This window comes from Dermacentor variabilis, chromosome 3, assembly GCF_050947875.1.
Source record: "Dermacentor variabilis isolate Ectoservices chromosome 3, ASM5094787v1, whole genome shotgun sequence".
Taxonomy (NCBI): domain Eukaryota; kingdom Metazoa; phylum Arthropoda; class Arachnida; order Ixodida; family Ixodidae; genus Dermacentor; species Dermacentor variabilis.
The window spans coordinates 192,055,903-192,077,595 of NC_134570.1; the positions used below are offsets into that span (position 1 = coordinate 192,055,903).

General features: G+C 46.8%; 1 protein-coding gene across 2 annotated transcripts in view; it reads left to right on the forward strand.

Moving 5' to 3' along the window:
• Nucleotides 1-21,693, forward strand: part of LOC142576583 (focadhesin) — a 429,785-nt gene that overhangs the window by 122,659 nt on the left and 285,433 nt on the right. Inside the window, exons 8-10 of one of the 2 annotated variants that reach the window (XM_075686768.1) lie at nt 8,932-9,046; nt 19,225-19,466; nt 21,428-21,595. In XM_075686768.1, coding sequence (XP_075542883.1) covers nt 8,932-9,046; nt 19,225-19,466; nt 21,428-21,595 — 525 coding nt within the window. The remainder of the gene's footprint in view (nt 1-8,931; nt 9,047-19,224; nt 19,467-21,427; nt 21,596-21,693) is intronic. The other variant, XM_075686769.1, reaches the window with a different exon arrangement.

A 21,693-nucleotide genomic window follows, 5' to 3' on the forward strand; every position in this document is an offset into this window, starting at 1 on the left:
CATCAGCAGGTGTGACCATTGCAGCGCTACGACAGGTCTTTGCCGCCTAGGGGTTGCTGGACGTCATCGTGTCTGACAATGGTCCTGCTTCTGCCAGCACAGAGTACCTGGCCTGGCAGAACAGAATCCGCCGGATGGTGGTTCCGCCATACCACCCTGCTTCAAACGGTGCAGCTGTGCGGGTGGTGCAAACCATCAAGGGCAAGCTCAAGAAGAGCCAGACTGGGAATTTCCAGATGCATATTGCCCGGATACTGTTCCAGCACCGGACCACGCCCCACAATGTCACTGGCCGTGCCCCCTGTGAGCTCCTGCCGTGTCGGATGGTCAAGACCCCCTTGGATGTCTTGCATCTTGACGTCCGATCCACAGTGCTCCTGAAGCAGCTGAAGCAAAAGCTGGCTGCTGACTGAGGGTGCCGTCCCGGGCCTTTGCCGGAGTTGAGAGCTCAAGTTTTCGCTAGGAACTTCCGTCCTGGCCCACCTTGGTCCATCGGACAGGGGATGTCTCCTGCCAGCACCTCATCGCTGCTCATCCGCATGCCAGATGGGGCCACCTTCAGCGTGTAGATATCCCCAGTGAGCCATTTTACCGCATCAGCCTGGACCTCCTTGACCCATTTCCAACTTCATCCTTGGGCAACAAGTGCGTGGCCGTTGTGACGGACTATACCACGCATTATGCCATAACGCGAGCCCTCCCTACGGGCTGCGCAACTGATGTGGCTGATTTTCTCCTTCATGAAGTGATCCTACATCATGGTGCTCCACGTCAGCTACTCAGTGATAGAGGCTGCTGTTTTCTTTCTAAGGTTGTTGATGACCTTCTTGACTTTTGCTCCATGTCCCACAAGTTCACGACGGCTTACCACCCACAGAAAAACGGACTTACCGAGCGTCTCAACCATACACTCACAGACATGCTCTCCATGTACGTGTCTGATGATCACTGGGATTGGGACTGCACTTTACCCTTCGTGACATTTGCATACAATTCGTTGCATCACGATATTACTTGTTATTCTCCATCCTAGCTACTATATGGCTGTGAGCCACTCCTGCCTCTTGACTCGCTGCTCCCTTCCGATGCCACCACTACCACGTTCTATGCTCACGATGCCATTGTTCGCGTGGCCACAGCATGTTGCATTGTCCATGACCGTCTTCTGGCGTCTTGGACTATCCAAAAGTACTGTTACAACAGTCGTCGTTGGAACGTTCATTTCAGCCCTGGGTCACTTGTCCTGCTTTGGTTACCCTCCCATTGTGTCGGCCTTTGCGAAAAACTGCTGCTGCGATACATCGGGCCGTACCAAATTCTTCGCCAAGTCACCAGCCTCACATGTGAGATATCACCTGTGACTTTGACATCTTCTACCCCACCAAGAACTGATATCGGGCACATTTTGCGACTAAAGCCCTATAATTCGCACACTGATTCAACACCCTAGGAAGCATCGAGACGATGCTTTTGGCGGCAGGGGTAAATGTCACGTACGAGTTTGTGCCACTGTGGACAAAAGGACGTTGGAAGGTGAAGAGAAGGTTGAAGTGTCTCGATGATCGGTAGGTGGTGTTACCCTGACTACTGAGCTACAACCTTGCAACTGTACAGTAGAACCTCGTTAATTCGAAGTCCGTCGGACAGTGAAAAATATCGAATTAACCGGGTTTTCAAATTATCAAAAATGGACGAAAAACGAGAAATAAACGTACGAAATGTGGCTGTATCAACACTGCGCCTTTATTTCGCCTGAAAAACGGTCACTTGATGTGTCGTACTTACACTATTCTAAGCCTACTCGAATGTAAGTCGACCCCCCCCCCCCCCATATCGCGTGACAGGAAAAAAAAAAAAAAGAAAAGGAGAGCATACTTGAGGGCGCATTCGAAAACGAAAATTTATTAGTAGCTGACATGGTCACTGGACTACTCATATTCACTAATGCTGCCATCCTCATCGTTGCTACAGTCCCACAGCATGTCGTCGTCCCGCGAAATTTCACATTTGGCAAACGACCGCACCACGACATCTTGTGGAACAGCAGCCCACGCCGAATGCACCCAACCACTCGCAGCCGTCAGGGAGGCTCTTTTGACAGGTCCGGTTGGCGTAATTTCGTGGTCTTCTGCCGCCAGCCACTCGTACTCACAGCAGAGCAGGTCCTTAAAAGGCGAAGATCCGGGCTTGTTTCATGACCATGTCGCACTTCACTGGCAGGGACCGATTGCGCATTTCAGCGACGTACGCCACAAGCTTAGCTTACAGCTCCGGAAAATGTCCAGACTTCGGCACGTGGGAAATTCCTCATTTGAGGTCACAAGTGAAAATTTCGCTTCGCTGCAGTCGCCGCTCTCGCACCACCTGTTCAGAAACATCGATCTTGCAGCCTGCTGCGCAATGATTTGTTTCTTAAGCATAAAGGATGGCAGCCCTCTTGAACGCTGCTGTGAACGAGTGCCGCATGATTTGTGGGCCTGGAGCACTCATGACGACTGAGGAAGCATAGAAGTAGCACGTAGCCGGCAGCCAAGCGGAACACGTCAAACCAATGCCTTTCGTCAAACTATAAAGAAAGCTAAGCGCAATAGGCAAAGAGAAACCCGCAAGCAGTGCTCTTCCATGAACTAGCGATACTCCCCGCAAGCGCCGCCATTCTGAGGGTGCCGCCGCAAATGGAACAGCGGCGCTTCTGTCAACTATCGACAACCCCTCATGAGTGTTGTGTGCACTATAAAACTCTCAGAAATGTTGAAAAATCCTTCCGAAAAGCGAACAAACACGCAGGATAGCGAAAAGCTACGGATAGGGCCATAGAGCAAACATAAAATTCTAACTATGTTGTAGCTCCCGTTGGTCTCGCTTTTTTGGCGGTGCCATGCTTTGGTTTCGATTGTAAGTCGACCCCCCCACTTCAGATTTTCAAATTTAAAAAAAGTGGTCAACTTACAATCGTGTAAATACGGTAGTCACTGATGCATGACTGCTTGGCGCGGTAGTTAGCCGCACCGTTGGCTGCGTCCTCCAGTCTGCTTACAGTGCGCAGCAATTCACTGTTACCGTCGCGGATCACGGAGGCACGGAAAAAATCACGGAGACCATGGTTTAAACTGACGTATTATCTGGATATGAGCACGCTGGCTGTTCAAATTATCCGGCAAAATTTGCATGAAAACTGTTGGGACCGCCGAAAACTTTCGAATTACGCTGAATTACGAATAAACTGAGTTCGAATTAATGAGGTTTTACTGTATATATTCTAAATACATATATTTTCTCCTCAAAACAATATGTACAGTGACCGACAGGTTATTAGGACTCGGTGTGTACTGCACGAAAGACTGAATAGTCCGAAGTCTGAAAAAATTTATTTGCCAGGAAATGAAAACTGTCTTTGTTTCACAAATGACCAGAAAATAATTTGAACGTGGTGTTGTATGCATGTCTGCTTGCGACCACGTTATACTTTGTTTCGGCCGTTGTTGTGCCGTTGCTATTGGCAGCATCATGTACAGTCAGAGCTGCACCAAATCTGCATCTCCTGCAACTTGAACAGAAGTTGATTGCTGTCTGCTAGCAGTATGATTATCAGTAACGTGTTTATGATTATGTAGTAGTATGATTATGTTTGCAGCTTTCATCCTGTGGCATTCCTATCGCTTTTCTATTCTTCTTCAGGCATGCACACCCAGGCAGCATTGCAATCATCTCAGAGTCTGCCATGTGTTACGTTTCGCCTACGACGCGCGGTATAGCCGGTGCGGATGCAGCGGACGCCGGGGCTTCGTTCAAAGCGGCGGACATTTTGGCCCGTTCGGCGCCGCCGCTACGCCTCCCCGCCAAGCGCGTCCAGGCATGTTCCAATGCCACGTGTCTTCGTGTGCGTGTGTGTGTGTGTGTGCATGTTGGTGCCCACGCTTGTCGAAGCGCGGCAGCCGGGGAGAGGAGCTCCCCCAACTGTGAAGCGAGGAGGTCTGACCGGCGCCGGCCCGGCGGATGCGTCACCTACTCGTCTCAACGTGCCCGAGCGGCGCCGTCACGTGCGCGTCTATAGAGGCGTTCCTTCTTGCCCTCAACTGCGAGAGTATAAAAGCAGCTGCCCCCGGACGCCGAGAGAGGCTCCGATTTCTTCTGTTGAGTTACGTGCTCTCCCATCTCTCCACTTCGGTCGACCTGACCGCCCGCTCTTATGCGATGATAGAATAAACAAGTTGTTCTGTTAGCAGTCGACTCATGCTTTGCCAGGACCTTCGGATGCTTCCAGTTGTGCCCCAGGCCGCCAGGCCAACGCTACCCTTGGGGCTTGCGACCCATATGCAACAACGGGCGTCAGCGCTGAGATTCCAACACATGCTGGATTACAGCCACACCACCTATAGATGCCATGCTGGATTACAGCCACATCACCTATAGGCCAGGAAATTTGCAGATAAGCAAATGTGCAGGTTTTTCATCACAGCTTGATGGCTTGGCTAGGCTTGCCAGGTTGGCCAACAACAAGTGGTTTGATTGGGGTATAGGCTAGGCCAGAAGAACGGCATCTGTTCGCCTTATTCCAGTTTCAAGAATGCTCTAGTAACTTGGCAAAGCAGCAACCTCACTCTTTCTGACTGTAGGAGTGCCGGAGTTTTCACACCGTCACACAGGTGTAGTCCAAAACATCAAATGATGCACAGGGTCTGAAATTTTGGTCATCGTTATACATATATTGCCGCAGTGGCATAGAGGTAGAGCATCTGCCTCACGTGCAAGAGGACCATAGCTGGAATCCTAGTGCCGCACAATTTTCAACCGGATTTTAAAAAATATCCTCTTGTTGATAAACTTGCATAAACAGGCATGGAATACGGCCTGATCTCGGTGACCAGAACCGGTAACGCACTCCCTCACCAGAGCAGGATCGGCCACCCTGGTGCAGTACTTGGCCACAACCTCCTATATGAACACAACAATCAAACCCCGGCCCTCAGTCCCCAGCAGCTGCGAAGCAACTGACCATGGCGGCGGTAAGACCTGTGACGCAGCAGAGGGTGCTAAGAATCACTGGATTCGGACAGGCAACCATTGGAATCTGAACCTGGAAATGTTTAACGCTAGGACGTTATCTAGTGAGGCGAGTCTAGCAGTGCTATTGGAGGAATTAGAGGGCAGTAAATGGGATATAACAGGGCTCAGTGAAGTTAAGAGGACAAATGAAGCATATACAGTGCTAAAAAGCGGGCACTTCCTGTGCTTCCGGGGCTTAGCGGAGAGATGAGAACTAGGAGTCGGATTCCTGATTAATAAGAATATAGCTGGTAACGTACAGGAATCCTATAGCATTAACGAGAGGGTGGCAGGTCTTGTTGTGAAACTTAATAAGAGGTACAAATTGAAGGTCGTACAGGGGTACGCCCCTACATCCAGTCATGATGACCAGGAAGTCGAAAGCTTCTATGAAGACGTGGAATCGGCGATGGGTAAAGTCAAAACAATATACACTGTACTGATTGGTGACTTCAATGCCAAGGTAGACAAGAAGCAGGCTGGAGACAAGTTGGTGGGGGAATATGGCATAGGCACTAGGAATAGCAGAGGAGAGTTATTAGTAGACTTTGCAGAACAGAATAATATGCGGATAATGAATACCTTATTCCGCAAGCGGGATAGACGAAAGTGGACGTGGAGAAACCCGAATGATGAGACTAGAAATGAAATAGACCTTATGCTCTGCGCTAACCCTGGTATCATACAAGATGTGGACGTGCTCGGCAAGGTGCGCTGCAGGGACCATAGGATGGTAAGAACTTGAATTAGCATAGACTTGAGGAAGGAACGGAAGAAACTGGTACTTAAGAGTGAGTGAGTGAGTGTCAACTTTATTTTAAGAAGCCAATCAATGAGTTAGCGGTAAGAGGGAAACTAGAGGAATTCTGGATCAAGCTACAGAACAGGTATACGGCTTTAACTGAGGAAGAGGACCTTAGTGTTGAAGCAATGAACGACAATCTTGTGGGCGTCATTAAGGAGTGTGCAACAGAAGTCGGTAGTAACTCCGTTAGACAGGATACCAGTAAGCTATTGCAGGAGACGAAAGATCTGATCAAGAAATGCCAATGTACGAAAGCCTGTAACCCTACAGCTAGAATTGAACTGGCAGAACATTCTAAGTTAATTAACAAGCCTAAGACAGCTGACATAAGGAAGTACAATATGGATAGAATTGAACATGCTCTCAGGAACGGAGGAAGCCTAATAGCAGTGAAGAAGAAACTAGGAATAGGCAAGAATCAGATGTATGCGTTAAGAGACAAAGCCGGCAATATCATTACTAATATGGATGAAATAGTTCAAGTGGCTGAGGAATTCTATAGAGATTTATACAGTACCAGTTGCACCCACGACGATAATGGAAGAGAGAATAGTCTAGAGGAATTCGAAATCCCACAGGTAACGCCGGAAGAAGTAAAGAAAGTCTTGGGAGCTAGGCAAAGGGGGAATGTAGCTGTGGAGGATCAGGTAACAGCAGATTTGTTGAAGGATGGTGGGCAGATTGTTTTAGAAAAACTGGCCATCCTGTATACGCAATGCCTCATGACCTCGAGCGTAGCGGAATCTTGGAAGAGCACTAACATAATCCTAATCCATAAGAAAGGGGACGCCAAAGACTTGAAAAATTATAGACCGATCAGCTTACTGTCAGTTGCCTACAAACTATTTACTAAGGTAATCGCAAATAGAGTTAGGAACACCTTAGACTTCTGTCAAGCAAAGGACCAGGCGAGATCCTGTAAAGGCTACTCAACAATAGACCATATTCACACTATCAATCAGGTGATAGAGAAATGTGCAGGATATAACCAACCATTATATATAGCTTTCATGGATTACGAGAAAGCATTTGATTCACTTGAAACCTCAGCAGTCATGGAGGCATTACGGAATCAGGGTGTAGACGAGCCGTATGTAAAAATACTGAAAGATATATATAGCAGCTCTGTAGCCACTGTAGTCCTCCATAAAGAAAGCAACAAAATCCCAATAAAGAAAGGCGTCAGGCAGGGAGATACGATCTCTCCAATGCTATTCACAGCGTGCTTACAGGAGGTATTCAGATGCCTGGATTGGGAAGAATTGGGGATAAGAGTTAATGGAGAATACCTTAGTAACTTGCGATTCGCTGATGATATTGCCTTGCTTAGTAACTCAGGGGGCCAACTGCAATGCATGATCACTGACCTGGAGAGGCAAAGCCGAAGGGTGGGTCTAAAAATTAATCTGCACAAAACTAAAGTAATGTTTAACAGTTTCGGAAGAGAACAGCAGTTTACTATAGGTAGTGAGACACTGGAAGTGTAAGGGAATACGTCTACTTAGGACAGGTAGTGACTGCGGATCCGGATCATGAGACTGAAATAATCAGAAGAATAAGAATGGGCTGGGGTGTGTTTGGCAGGCATTCTCAGATCATAAACAGCAAGTTGCCTTTATCCCTCAAGAAAAAAGTGTATAACGGCTGTGTCTTACCAGTACTCAGGTACGGGGCAGAAACCTGGAGGCTTATAAAAAGGTTCTACTTAAATTGAGGACGACGCAACAAGCTATGGAAAGAAGAAAGATGGGTGTAACGTTAAGGGATAAGAAAAGAGCAGATTGGGTGAGGGAACAACCGCGAGTTAATGACATCTTAGTTGAAATCAAGAAAAAGAAATGGGGGGCATGGATAGGGCATGTAATGAGGAGGGAAGATAACTGATGGTCATTAAGGGTTATGGACTGGATTCCAAGTGAAGGGAAGTGTAGCAGGGGGCGGCAGAAAGCTAGGTGGGTGGATGAGATTAAGAAGGTTGCAGGGACAATATGGCCACAATTAGTACATGACCGGGGTAGTTGGAGAAGTATGGGAGAGGCCTTTGTCCTGCAGTGGGCATAATTAGGCTGATGATGATGTTGATGATGATGATACATACATTGGGCTTGTGGCGGGAATGCAATGATGTCCGAATTATCGAGCATATCTGAACCTTTAGTGTCTCGAAAATCAGTCTGTGCCTACACCCGTCTCTGAAAGTTCAGTACATTCTTCATCTAACCTAGAAAAAAAAAAAAGCCTTGTCAAATAAGTGCTTCCTGGCGAACATTACTTTCTAGCGTGTTCTAAAACTGCTGTGCACCAGTGGTCAACGTGGTCTATTGTTTTCTCGATGTCTTCTTGATGACGACATAATTGTCTAGCCTGCCAAAGTTTATTAGTTGAGTTGCTATATGCAATTGGTGAGGATGTCTAAAAAGATAGATAACAGAAAATATAGCACTGCTGCTGACATGTTGGAAGCAGAAACCAAACCCATCAACTTCCATATGAGGCTGTGGGTCACTTAGACCACGAAGATCTTGGGAAAGAACATACAGTATTGAATGCATACAGTATTTGTTCCTGGCAATTCTAGGGAAGACCACTTTATCTCGTATATACACTTCCAGTTCTGTATTGCCTTTCTGTGTAAAGGAACCACATAACAATTTGACACATTGTCTCATGTAGCGTTAACCTGCATATGCCAGGTTTACTTATAGTGATGTATAATGAAGGTATTTTGATACCTCGCTCCCTTTTATTTACTGCTGGTGCAATTTGGGTCCACTCTTAATAATGTAAATGTAGTAGATTCAGTGGAGAGGAAAGAAACCTTTGCACCAGCGGAGAGGGAAACTTGATATAATACTCAAAACAGCTTCAGTGCGAAAAGAAATGACCACAGCATATCTGTTGGTAGCCCCTGTAACGTAAAAAATGCATAGTGCACATATTGTGGTCAGCGCATGTGAAGCCCTCTGAGAAGGCCCTTCTACAGTTATGTGGTATCTCACTGAAAATGTGAGGATGCTGTGAGAGTGTCCTTAAAAGTTGAAAACTGATGCACAATAGAGGACTGTCGCGCCTCTGTTCAGCAGCAGCACCAGCAAGTCATGGGTTCAGAGCTGGTGTGGGATGCCTGCCTGGTGCTGGTGGCTGCGCTTCTGGCTCGGGCTCCAACCACCTGCCTGGCTGATATTTTGGATGTCTGTAAGTGGCACTTCTAGAATGGTACTTTGAAATGCAGGGCGTTGGAGACAGCCTTTTTGGAATAAATGTGTTACTTGATCGGGTGCAGTAAACCCTTGTTATGAGTGAAACCAGTTCATTGAAATCACAGAAAAACCTTGTTATAACGAAGCTGCATTACTTGAATTGTCCGTTTTGAAATTTCTCCCAGTCCCGACCCAAGTGCATGCATTTTAAACCGGATTGCTCAATGTATACCGATAAGCTGCTCCCATTAGAATGAACTGTTAAGGGGAGTGTGTGCATTCAAGGTGGCACTAAACACATTTTGAGCCGAGCAAAACTCTCCACACCAAGCGAGCGAGAAACCCTCTCAGTCACCAGCTTCGCCATTGCATTGCCTGCACACCCGTTTCCTTATAGGTGTGTTACTCAAATTTGAATGTGTGGACTTTATCCTTCTCTAGATCGCACTGCGCCAGCGGAGCGGCAGTTGCTCACTAGCACTTTTGCAGCAGCCCTAACAGTCAGAGCTGTGACCCTTATCCCACAGTTTGCAGTGAGTTGCGACCATGACAGGTTCAGGCTATAGGAACAGGGCAAGTCTGTAACTTGAGGCATTTATTCACCTTATATATGCACACCAACAGTGGCAACAACAACAACAAAAAGAAACGAAACCACAGAGGCAGAGTGTTGCACATGGCTGAGGTGAAAACGGCTAAATAGGGAAAACCCGCAAGAGGCTGATAATGAGCACAGATCCACCGAGACCGCAACTGAGACCGCAACTAAGCCGCACAGACCGTCACATGCCATCCAGGCATGTGACGGTCTCTGCGGCTCAGTTGAGTTGTGGCCAGTCGCAAGCTCATCAGCTGTCAAGGTGTCAAGATGCAAGGAACTTTTCGGTTATGAAAAGCCTTTATGGGGCATGAGCATAAAAAGAAAGTAAATCTATCATCTATAAACACACACTACAAACCAAATAGCAAACCATAATAAACAACGACAGTATAGGCAGTTCCAGAAAGTACACACGTGAGCACAAAAAACAAATGCACAGGACAATGCTGGTGACACCAGCATTGTCCTGTGCGTTTTTGTTTGTTGTGCTTGTGTCTGTATTTGCTGGAAACCCTTACACTGTCATCATGCACCAATTGGCACAGCAAACCACACTAATTACAAACAAACAATTCACAGTGCAAATTAATTGGACGTATTCTCTAAAGTCCTCACACAGGTTGTGTTAGAAAGTTCAAAATATTTACATCGAGTCCACCGGTGCTGCCGCGTCACCTAGACATCGCTGCTTCCGACGAAAACTCGTTGGGCCTGCCGGTGCATCGTTGATTCAACGTCGCTGTCTCTGCCGTTCGTTCCACGATAGACCTGGTCAGGTGGTGGGAATGTTGGGTTGACCAAGGCGCCTGAATTGTCTGGCTGACTCCGCTAGCCTGTGGGTCATAGCCGCAGGGATTCTTGGAAACGGTGCCGCCAGGCTGTAGCTGAGGTCTCCGATGGAGTGCCCACTCAGCCCACGAGTTGCAGCCGTGGCAGCTGAAGCATAGCCTCCACTGCATTGCCGCTGTCTCCACGAACCAGCCGTCTAGCCCGGCCTCCAATTCATCTTTCCTGTCATCCCAGTGCATAGCTATGTTGTTCTCTTCCGCTATGTATTCTTTCGCGGCCTTGGGCACACAGCACAGGTCCATTTTTTTTTACTTCTTTTTTAATATCTTCTGACCTTTTCAGTCATACACTTGTGTATTTTCTAACTTCTTCTTACTTATATCTTCCCCTGCCACATCATGCTTTGTTGACCTTTTCTTGTGTTCTTCTTTTTCTTCTTTTCCCTGCTACTTTCTTGCTTTATGACATCAGCTGAAAGACGAAAACACGTCGGGGGAACAGTGTTCCTCCTGCGTGGTGGAGTGGGCATGTTCCCGGTTCAAAGAGGAAGGAGGGAACGGGGTGCCTTGGCTGCAGCATTGCGGCCAGGCTTGTAAAGCAGCGGGAGTGGCGAAAGGTGCTGTCTCCACGCTACCCTTCGCAAGTGAGCGCATGATCATCGTGTGATAACCATGCACGGCCATTTCGAGAATATCAAAATGCTTGTGCATTCCCACATCCTCTCCTCCTTAAAATCACTGTTTCGCCAGTTTCACAATGATATGGGCGAGCCAAGGGGAAAGAGGAAGCAAAGGACTATGGCATTGGGACAGAAAGCAGCTATTGCAAAAACTGGCATCTAAGGTGCTAAAAAAATTTGTAGTTCCGCACTAATGGCGAAGCACCGATTGCAATAGCACATTAGTAGATAGCTGTACGAAGTAAGGATAGTAGTTTTATTGGCCATATAAACTTGTGAACATTTGCTTACTAACTAAATTAACGATGATAAAATGTGTAAGCGTGACTCAATGAGGACGTAGAAAGAAACAGACTAACAGAGACAGCACTGTCTTTGCATGTCTGCTTCTTTCTATGTCCTTATTCAGTTGCACTTACCCAATATATCATAGATTCAAATCAACTAGCCCGTCAACATGTTTTAGCTAAATTAACCAGCGCGGTGTGATGCGCACACAAGTAAACGTGAACTCATCTCGCTCTATGACATTGGAAACTGTCTGTGAAAATGATGAAGTTAGGAATTGTAGCAGGAGCCGCGAGCCAATTGACCTCTGTGCATCTCTCGCTTCAACACGAATGAAACGTTGAAAGCACAGCACATACGAAGCTACTGGCACTAAGCACACTCTGCAAACATCGCAGATCGTTTTGAAAATAAGGCCCGTGCGGGCACGCACTTTGGTCATGTCACAGATTGCTTTCAAGACACACGAGCGCCGCAAGACGTCCCTACAGCACCCACCAAAGGCTTCTACTACGGCGTCCGCCATGTGTGTGTCCAACGCCGTAGTAGACGCCGTAATGTCTCCACTCTGTACGGAGTGGTGGGCGAGGAGGACATCGAAACACCCTGGCAGTCTCTGGAGAAGAACACCCCTCCTCCCTCGCCTGACACCCGTTGCCTCGCGCGCCATGGGAGAGGGCACGCATCCAAGCCGTGTTCCTCGCTCATGCACGCGAGATTGAACTGCGTTTGCCGGCTCACCCTCTCATGCTTTCACTCATACAGAACCTCACGGCAATGGCGATGGCGAAAACAAAAATACGCTTGGAGTGTCCGTATAATTGCTATTGCAATAAAAAATTTTGTGTTGCACACAGCAGAACTTCTTTCGCCGGCTCACCCTCACATGCTTTCACTCATACAGAACCTCACGACAATGGCGATGGCGAAAACAAAAATGCGCTTGGAGTGTCCGTATAATTGCTATTGCAATAAAAAATTTTGTGTTGCACACAGCAGAACTTCTTTTGCTGGCTCACCCTCACATGCTTTCACTCATACAGAACCTCTCGGCAATGGCGATGGCGAAAACAAAAATGCGCTTGGAGTGTCCGTATAATTGCTATTGCAATAAAAAATTTTGTGTTGCACACAGCAGAACTTCTTTCGCCGGCTCACCCTCACATGCTTTCACTCATACAGAACCTCACGGCAATGGCGATGGCGAAAACAAAAATACGCTTGGAGTGTCCGTATAATTGCTATTGCAATAAAAAATTTTGTGTTGCACACAGCAGAACTTCTTTCGCTGGCTCACCCTCACATGCTTTCACTCATACAGAACCTCACGACAATGGCGATGGCGAAAACAAAAATGCGCTTGGAGTGTCCGTATAATTGCTATTGCAATAAAAAATTTTGTGTTGCACACAGCAGAACTTCTTTCGCCGGTTCACCCTCACATGCTTTCACTCATACAGAACCTCACGGCAATGGCGATGGCGAAAACAAAAATGCGCTTGGAGTGTCCGTATAATTGCTATTGCAATAAAAAATTTTGTGTTGCACACAGCAGAACTTCTTTCGCCGGCTCACCCTGACATGCTTTCACTCATACAGAACCTCACGACAATGGCGATGGCGAAAACAAAAATGCACTTGGAGTGTCCGTATAATTGCTATTGCAATAAAAAATTTTGTGTTGCACACAGGAGAACTTCTTTCGCCGGCTTTCCTCACATGCTTTCACTCATACAGAACCTCACGGCAATGGCGATGGCGAAAACAAAAATGCGCTTGGAGTGTCCGTATAATTGCTATTGCAATAAAAAATTTTGTGTTGCACACAGCAGAACTTCTTTCGCCGGCTCACCCTCACATGCTTTCACTCATACAGAACCTCACGGCAATGGCGATGGCGAAAACAAAAATACGCTTGGAGTGTCCGTATAATTGCTATTGCAATAAAAAATTTTGTGTTGCACACAGCAGAACTTCTTTCGCCGGCTCACCCTCACATGCTTTCACTCATGCAGAACCTCACGGCAATGGCGATGGCGAAAACAGAAATGCCTTTGGAGTGTCCGTATAATTGCTATTGCAATAAAAAATTTTGTGTTGCACACAGCAGAACTTCTTTCCCCGGCTCACCCTCACATGCTTTCACTCATACAGAACCTCACGGCAATGGCAATGGCGAAAACAAAAATGTGCTTGGAGTGTCCGTATAATTGCTATTGCAATAAAAAATTTTGTGTTGCACACAGCAGAACTTCTTTTGCTGTTGTTTTATTAAAATTTCATCTCTTACGCATTAGGCATGTACAACACGCTGAGCGAGATTGCGGAGGCGCAGGAATGGGCACAGATCATCAGGCTGTCCGGCACACCTGCGGGCAGGTGGATCCTGCAAGAAATCGGTGTCACGCCTTGGGAGGTCGAGTGTAACAGCCACGGGCTAACACCCAACCAGAGGAAAAAGATCAGGGCAGCCCCCCTGCCCAGGAATGTGAACCCTGAGCACAACATCGACAGAAGAATTGCTCGAGCCAAAGCACTCCTCTGACAGGCAGCCACCTCCAGGAAATCATGCTGCTTTACGGACGCTGCCTAATATCCTGCAGATGAGTCTATGCAGCAGCGGTGGTCAAGAAAGATGGCACGGTCATCAACGCGTGCACAGTCCGCCCTGATGGTCCTGAGGTGGCCGAGCAGGTGGCACTACTAGAATATGGTAAAAGCTTAGTATACTGCGACTCCAAGAGGGCAATTTTGTCCTTTGGAACAGGGAGCATCCCCTTCCGATCGTCGGCAGAATACTTGGTACTGAACACTTCACCCCATACTACATCAATTGGCTCCCGGCACACATGGGACCATTGGAGGGGCCGCTCCCTAACCTCAACGAGACGGCACACGAGGCCGCACGATACCTAACTCACTGTGCGAGCCCGGACCACCTCTCGGCAAGATGAGAGAGCGAGCACAACCCCCTTTCACTCACAACGATCTCACCCAGCACTATAAGTTAGTCAAGAGAATCATGCTGCTACCACGCAAAGCACTCAATATAGCACAAGAAGTCACGTACAGGCGGCTTCAGACGGGCACCTACCTATGCCTGGCCTTCCTGCACAAAATCTTTCAGGACACGCACCCTCACAATGCGTGTCACTTTTGTAAAGATATAGCTAGGCTTGCTCACATGCTCTGGGATTGCCCCCTGGCACCGGGGGCCAGGACCACCAATGAAGAGTGGGACCGAGCTGTACGCGGCTCGGACCTTGAAGCACCGCTCTGGGCTGTCGATTGGGCCCGTGACGCGGTGGAGCGGCATGGCCTCTCTGTCCCGATGTGGGAGCAGCCTGCTGTGCATTAATCACGCGCATCAAGGGATCTCAATAAAGTTATTCATCCATCCATCCACCCGTCCATCTTGCAGGCAGCCGCACAGAGGTTTGAGGGGCCGTAGAGCCATAGTCTTTGCATGTTTAAAATTGTGCGCACCATTGGGCATATACAGCAGTAAAAGGAAATAATTTTTATAAAGAAGTAATGGATATAACAAAGTAACTTTGGCTTCCCATTCAGCTTCAGTATAACAAGGTTTGAGTGTATATATTGTTTGTCTGGTGCACAGTCCGATATGCGCTGTAGTTGATGTGCCTCACGCATAACATACTAGGTCACATGACGTGTGTCACTGACAGTGTGACGCCAGCACTTTAGGTCAAGCTGTGTGAATTCACTGTGGCAATTTCTGCTGTGCTTTTTCTGCAATTTCTTGCACTCCTTTATTCACCCAGCAGTAGGCAAGAGGTGGCCCATGGGCTGTGTGTGCGTCATCTCTCGCTGGGGCTCTGCAAGAGGTGCGACTATGAGTCTGTTGCAAGATCACTCTCCATGGAAATTTCTACTAGCTTGAATGTCCAAAACTGATGGCATGACACGCTGCCTATGCTATCAGTAAATTTCGAAATATTGCATACTTTCATGTTCTGGAAGTCTATTTTTGGCTTGTTGGTTTGTGGGGATCGAGGTGCCTTCCCGCTCGTCATCCCCCAGTTGCACATGGTGAAGGCCATTTGCCAGCTCCTTCTTAGGGAGCTGCCGCCCCAGCGGCAATATTGTGCGGACATAGTTAGCACGTTGGAGCTGCTTTCCTGCGCAAACCATTGTTCTGCCTCCTGAAGTCGAGTCACGCACACAAGCACGCACCTCTGGGACATGCCCTGGTTGGCCTCCCTGTGACCTCCCCCAATCACCTTCTCCCCCAAGCTCTGTTCCGCTGAGTGCTCTTTCTCCATGGCAGATGCTCAATGGCCTACAACGAGTTGGTTATGTGGGTCCTCTGTTCCTCCAACTTCTTGTGCTCAACCTTGGTGGACCACTAGTCGGTTAGCAAGCGTGCATACTCAATCGGTCTTGTGGTGAGCCTTTGGCCACAAACTGCCATGTCTGTCGCACTGTGGTGTATCTTAGATTCATAAACTTGTGTTTGTTGGTGATCTGGCTCCCCAACAAATGCACACTGTGTAGATGGCATTGGTTATTTGTGGGGGCATAGGGAATGGTAAGAAGAACGGATTGGGGTGAATGGCAATCCATACCTGCTGACTGTCCTGATTTGTCAGGCCCCTAATCCTTACCGGTCCTTCAGATCATATGGACACGACTCGAAATTTCCTAATGAATGGTTATGGTCTCTATCAAGAAGCACATTTGTGCAAATAAACTCCATATATGCACATACCCACCAACTCTTTGGAAATGGCCACACAGTCGCAGATTTTGACCATTTCATATGATTGTACGACTGAGGCAAGTATCTCTAGAAAATTATACTTGCTAATTCTCGTATACAAAGACTGCCATTGGTCTAGCCTGCCACTATAGCGTATCTGAAACGAATTAGCACGTTATCATGGAGTCATAGTGTGATTGTAATTCTCAGCTAAGAGAACTTTAGTATGTTATGTCGCTGCGTGGGGCTTAGCATGTGGTCTTTAATATTGACACATGTACTTGTTTATCTTTTTTGGGTGACTGCTTTTCACCGGCTAACAAACATTAAACGTTATTGCTCAGTGCAGGGCATGCCTGCATGTATCGGAAGTTTCTCGAATGTTATCGATAGTTATATCCATCGACTGTTGTCACTAAACCTTGTGTAATCTGACTGTGTGGGTGACACAATTATGTGATACTTTCTGGAAGACACGTGTGCACCATTGATTATTCTGGAACCTTCGATGACTCATCTATAAAAGCCGATGTAGATTCTGACGATCGCAGACTGCGTTCGCTGCTATCGTTCTGCTTTGTGTGTAACTTGCTTTTGTGGGCACAGGTTTGCGCGATAAAAAGTTAGTTAAGCTATTGACAGTTTTCCCCGCAGGGGCATCTGCGTCAGCAGGCGTTTGTTGTGTTGCGACACTACATGCGAGAGGGTACAACCCTCTCCCATGCGAGAGGGTTGGACCCTCTCGCATGTAGCTGTGTGTGGCTTAGCCTTGTTTGGGGAAAGGGCTATCCTGGAGGTTGAGCCGATTCTGGGTGTTCATACCTTTTAAGGCCCCTTAGCAGAGGCAACATACCTCTTTGTCCTCTGCTTCACATGGGCGACACCTCCAGATTGACCCATCTGGCGAAAATCGGCAATCACCTTTTCCTGTCCTCCTCTCCAATCTTCGTCTTTCTCTTGTGCCTTTTTATCTTTCTTGTCCTCTGTCCACTTCTTCTCATTTCCGAGCTTCCCACCGGCAAGGGTTGACCTTGTGTGGCTAACCAATCTTGGTTATGCTGTATTTGGTTATAGCAATGATGTACAGCTTGTGTTGGCAGGGCTTCTCTTGCAGGAACTATTGTCCTGTCCTTATGTTGGGCTCTTTCGTGGGTGGTTGGCATCGCTACCGAAAACCCCACTATGCTAATGGACAGTGCTTTCTCCAAACTTTCATCATCATCATCATCATCATCATCATCATCATCATCATCATTTATGTCCACTGCAGGACGAAGGCCTCTCTCTGCGATCACCAGTTACTGCTGTCCTGCTCCTACCGATTTCACCTAGCACCCGCGAATCTCCTAATTTCATCGCTCCACCTAGTCTTCTGCTGTCCTTGACTGCGTTTCCCTTCTCTTGGTACCCATTCTGTAACCCTAATGGTCCAGTGGTTATCTAACCACCGCATTACATGGCCTGCCCAGCTCCATTTTTTTTCTCTTAATGTCGATTAGAGTTTTGGATATACTCGTTTGTTTCTGATCCAAACCGCTCTCTTTCTGTCTCTTAATGTTATGCCTAGCAGTCTTCATTCCATCGCTGTTTGTGCGGTCCTTAACTTGTTCTCAAGTATTTTTGTCAGTCTCCAAGTCTCTGCCCCATATGTCAGCACTCGTAAAATGTCCTGATTGTGCACCTTTCTTTTCAATGATAATGGTAAGATTCCAGTCAGGAGCTGACAATGTCTGCCATATGTGATCCAACCCATTTTTATTATTCTATAAATTTCCTTCTCATGATCAGGGTTCCCTGTGATTAATTGACCTAGGTAAACGTTCTCCTTTACAGACTTTAGAGGCTGACTGGCGATCCTGAACTCTTGTTCCTTTGACTGGCTATTCATCATTATCTTTGTCTTCTGCACATTAATCTTCAATCATACTCTTACACTCTCTCTGTTAAGGTCCTCAGTTATTTGTTGTAGCTCGTCTGCAGTGTTACTGAGTAGAACAATGTCATAGGCAAACCGAAGATTGCTGAGATATTTACCGTCGATCCTTACTCCTAAGTCTTCCCAGTTTAATAGCTTAAGTACTCCTTCCAAGCACGAAGTGAATAGCACTGGAGAGATTGCATCTCCCTGTCTGACGCCTTTCTTTATAGGTATCTTCCTGCTTTTCTTGTGTAGAATTAAGGTAGCTGTGGAACCTCTGTAAATATTTTCCAAGGTATTTACGTAAGCAGTCTGTACTCCTTGATTACATAATGCGTCTATGACTGCTGGTATATCTACTGAATCAAATGCCTTTTCATAATCTATGAAAGCCATATAGAGAGGCTTATTGTACTCTGCAGATTTCTCGATTACCTGATTAATGACATAGATGTGATCCATTGTAGAGTATCCTTTCCTGAAGCCAGCCTGCTCTCTTGGTTGACTAAATTGCAGTGTTGCACTTATTCTATTGGAGATTATTTTGGTAAATATTTTATGTAATACTGGGAGTAAGCTAATGGGCCTATAATTTTTCAGTTCTTTAATGTCTCTCTTTTTGTGGATTACTATAATGTTTGCCTTCTTCCAGTTTTCTGGGAACCTTGCAGTCGATAGACACTTCATATAGAGAGCCGCCAGTTTTCCTAACAATATGTCTCCTCCATCTTTGATTAAATCGACTGTTATTCCATCTTCTCCTGCAACTCTTCGTCGTTTCATGTCTTGCAAGGCCCTTCTGACCTCATCGCTAGTTATAGGAGGAGTTTCTATATCCTGTTCATTACTTTTTCTAATGGAGGTATCATGACTCCTCTGGGTACTGTACAGGTCAGTATAGAATTATTCCGCTGCTTTTACTATACTTTCGAGATTGCCGATGATATTACCCTGCTTATCCTTCAGTGCATACATCTTGGTTTGTCCTATGCCAAGTTTCTTTCTCACTGATTTCAGGCTGCGTCCATTTTTTACGGCTTCTTCAGTCTCTCACATTATAGTTTCGAATATCACTTTCTTTCACCTTGTTGATCAGTTTTAACAGACTTGTAACTGTGTGTTTGTTCATTGTCTACTTTATCTTTTAATGAAGTGCCATAAATGACGATATGCAGGTGAGGCTCTGCTGGGGGAGCGCCCAGAAGGAGTTGTGCGCTGCTTGTCGCTGCCCCTGTGCCAGCTGCCCCAGGGGTTGCAGGGACGAGCTGCTGCCCTGCTGGCACGGCTGGCCACCACTGCTGGCAACAAGGAAGAGGAGGAGGCCGCGCCATGCGTCACTCCCAGCACGCTATTGGCCAGCCATCCTCTCGTGACTGGGGCCCTGTTTGCAGCAGGGTGCCTGCATGCCTCACCCACTGTAAGGAAGGCTCAAAAGAGAAGACAAAGCAATTTTTAACGAAATTTTGATTTGGGAGCCAGATAGCATGTTCATGCAAGACAAGCCTAAACAAACCAAAGCCTAACCCAACCTAGCCATGGGCAAGGGCATGCTTGCTTCCATCTAGAGGATGATTGTCTTCAAGAACAATATTTAAAAAGAAAAGAAATTTTTGTACTGCACAAAATAATAACAGCTCATGTGCCTGCAATAGCTCAGTCTTATTTTCCTGAGCTGTGTGGCACTTTCACTCAGTGTGCTGACTAGGGTTCTCTCAAGGTGCCTCTGTCCGTAAAGCTTAGGCTTGACAGCTAGCTCCCTTTTGCTCGCCTTGTACAGTTGGGCTTTAGTGGTACCAGGACAAGCAGGAGCAACACACTGTAGAAAAACAAGCACAAAAAAAAATATCAAGGGCATATCTTAAAAGTCCTGAACGTATAAACCGGCTGAATTTTGAAATGCAACCACTCCATACTCGTCTATGCACTCTTCTATGCATGCTATTAGTTTCTTTTGATGCAAGGAGTAGTACAAGTCCGTTATGTCAAAGGAGCAAGCTGATAAGCTTCTGTCAGAATTTTCTTTCATGAAATCCACAATTTCTGCAGAGCTTTTAACCAAGAATGGGTCGTCAATATTACGAATTCTGAGTTTTTCTTGCAAGAAAAAGTTGTCTTTTCAGCGCCAGAAAAACTTGCAAAAATATGTTGGTTAATGGACCCGTACCGTAAGCCAGCTGTTGGATGCTCTATGAATCATTGTAAAGCACCAGTGGCTTGCGTAGAAGCTGTTGTTTATGAGCTTCCGCTGTCCTGTGGAAAAAAATACGTCAGACAGACATGGTGTCTTAATGACTGGTAACAAGAACATAGTCTAAACGTGAGAAATAAGCAATACGGTCATCTGTCAACTCACTGTCGGGAATGTGACTGTGCACTGGTGTATGGGTCCTGCCGGGTTCTTGCGAAGCACAAAGATAAAGATGTGTGAGAGATTATTGAAGCTCAGGCTATCTGTTGGAATAGTGATGCGTACCTCTTCGGTCGACTTTTTACATAAGGAGATGACTTTTTTGGATGGTTAAAATTTGGATGAGGTGGCGCCACTGTTGATGGGTTGGTGGGTGTTTCCTGAAAATGAAGTTGTTGAATTTAGCGCATTGTGGTGTAGTCTCCCTTCTGTCCTTGTTTGCTGGTGCTAAATATGCTTTCGAAGTCAATTTACCAACACGCCCAACAAATGGCAATACCATTATTGGTAGAAAAATCTTCATAGTGCTGGCCAAAAATAGGCATTTCGGACGGGAGGTGACGTGGCTTCAGTGCATTCACCGTCTCCTAAGCTCCGCCAAGACGGATGCTGCCACTAAAAGAGTCGCTGTTGGGTGGGGCCACCATAGGGGTCAGGTGCGTGCATGCTGACTAGTTAAGTTGGAATCACATGTCAAGGGCCGTTATTAGGAATAATGAAAGTTTGAGCCCATAGAAATGCATGGGTGACAGCCAGGATCTTCGGTTGGAATTGAATTAACTGAAAGGTGGAATTAAATGGAGCTAAATTAATGGAAGTCTACTGTGTTCTAATGCGTGAAGCTAACATTAAAAAGCATTCTTCTGAATGCACCACAGCATGCATAATTGCAGTGTGGCATTTCAAGATTACTTTTGCTTTTTTAAGATGTAGGTGTCAGCTCTCATTCAAATTAAGCACTGCTTGTCTCTTTATGTGTTTGGATTACTGGAGGCTATCCTCCCGTTGTGATGTGGGGCTGTGATGAGACTTGGGGGGACAGTTCAATTATGTATGCTTCAGGTAATCGCTGAATATTATCAATTTTTTCAGCCAGGTTTAAAATGAAGTGCTGTGTAATGCATGCACATATTACACTCCTCATTGCCGTGCCTGAAGAGGAGAGTATCGTTGACGTGCTCTGTGTGCAGGTGTGCCTGGAGCATTGGCGTGGCCTACGCGCTGTGCTGCCTGGCCGCAATGGGGCCCTGCTGGGCCTGCTGGTGGCCTCCTCCGCACTGGTGGGCAGCAGGACATCTAGCGAGGCGCAGCTAGCTCTGGACGCACTCCGAAAGGAGGTCAACGTGTCCGCTCAGTTGGTGGGTCTGCCACATTTGACTCAAACTGGCACCTGCGGTCACAATTAATGATACTTCTACCATGTTTTGGATCCTTTTCACATAATTCTGTTAATTAC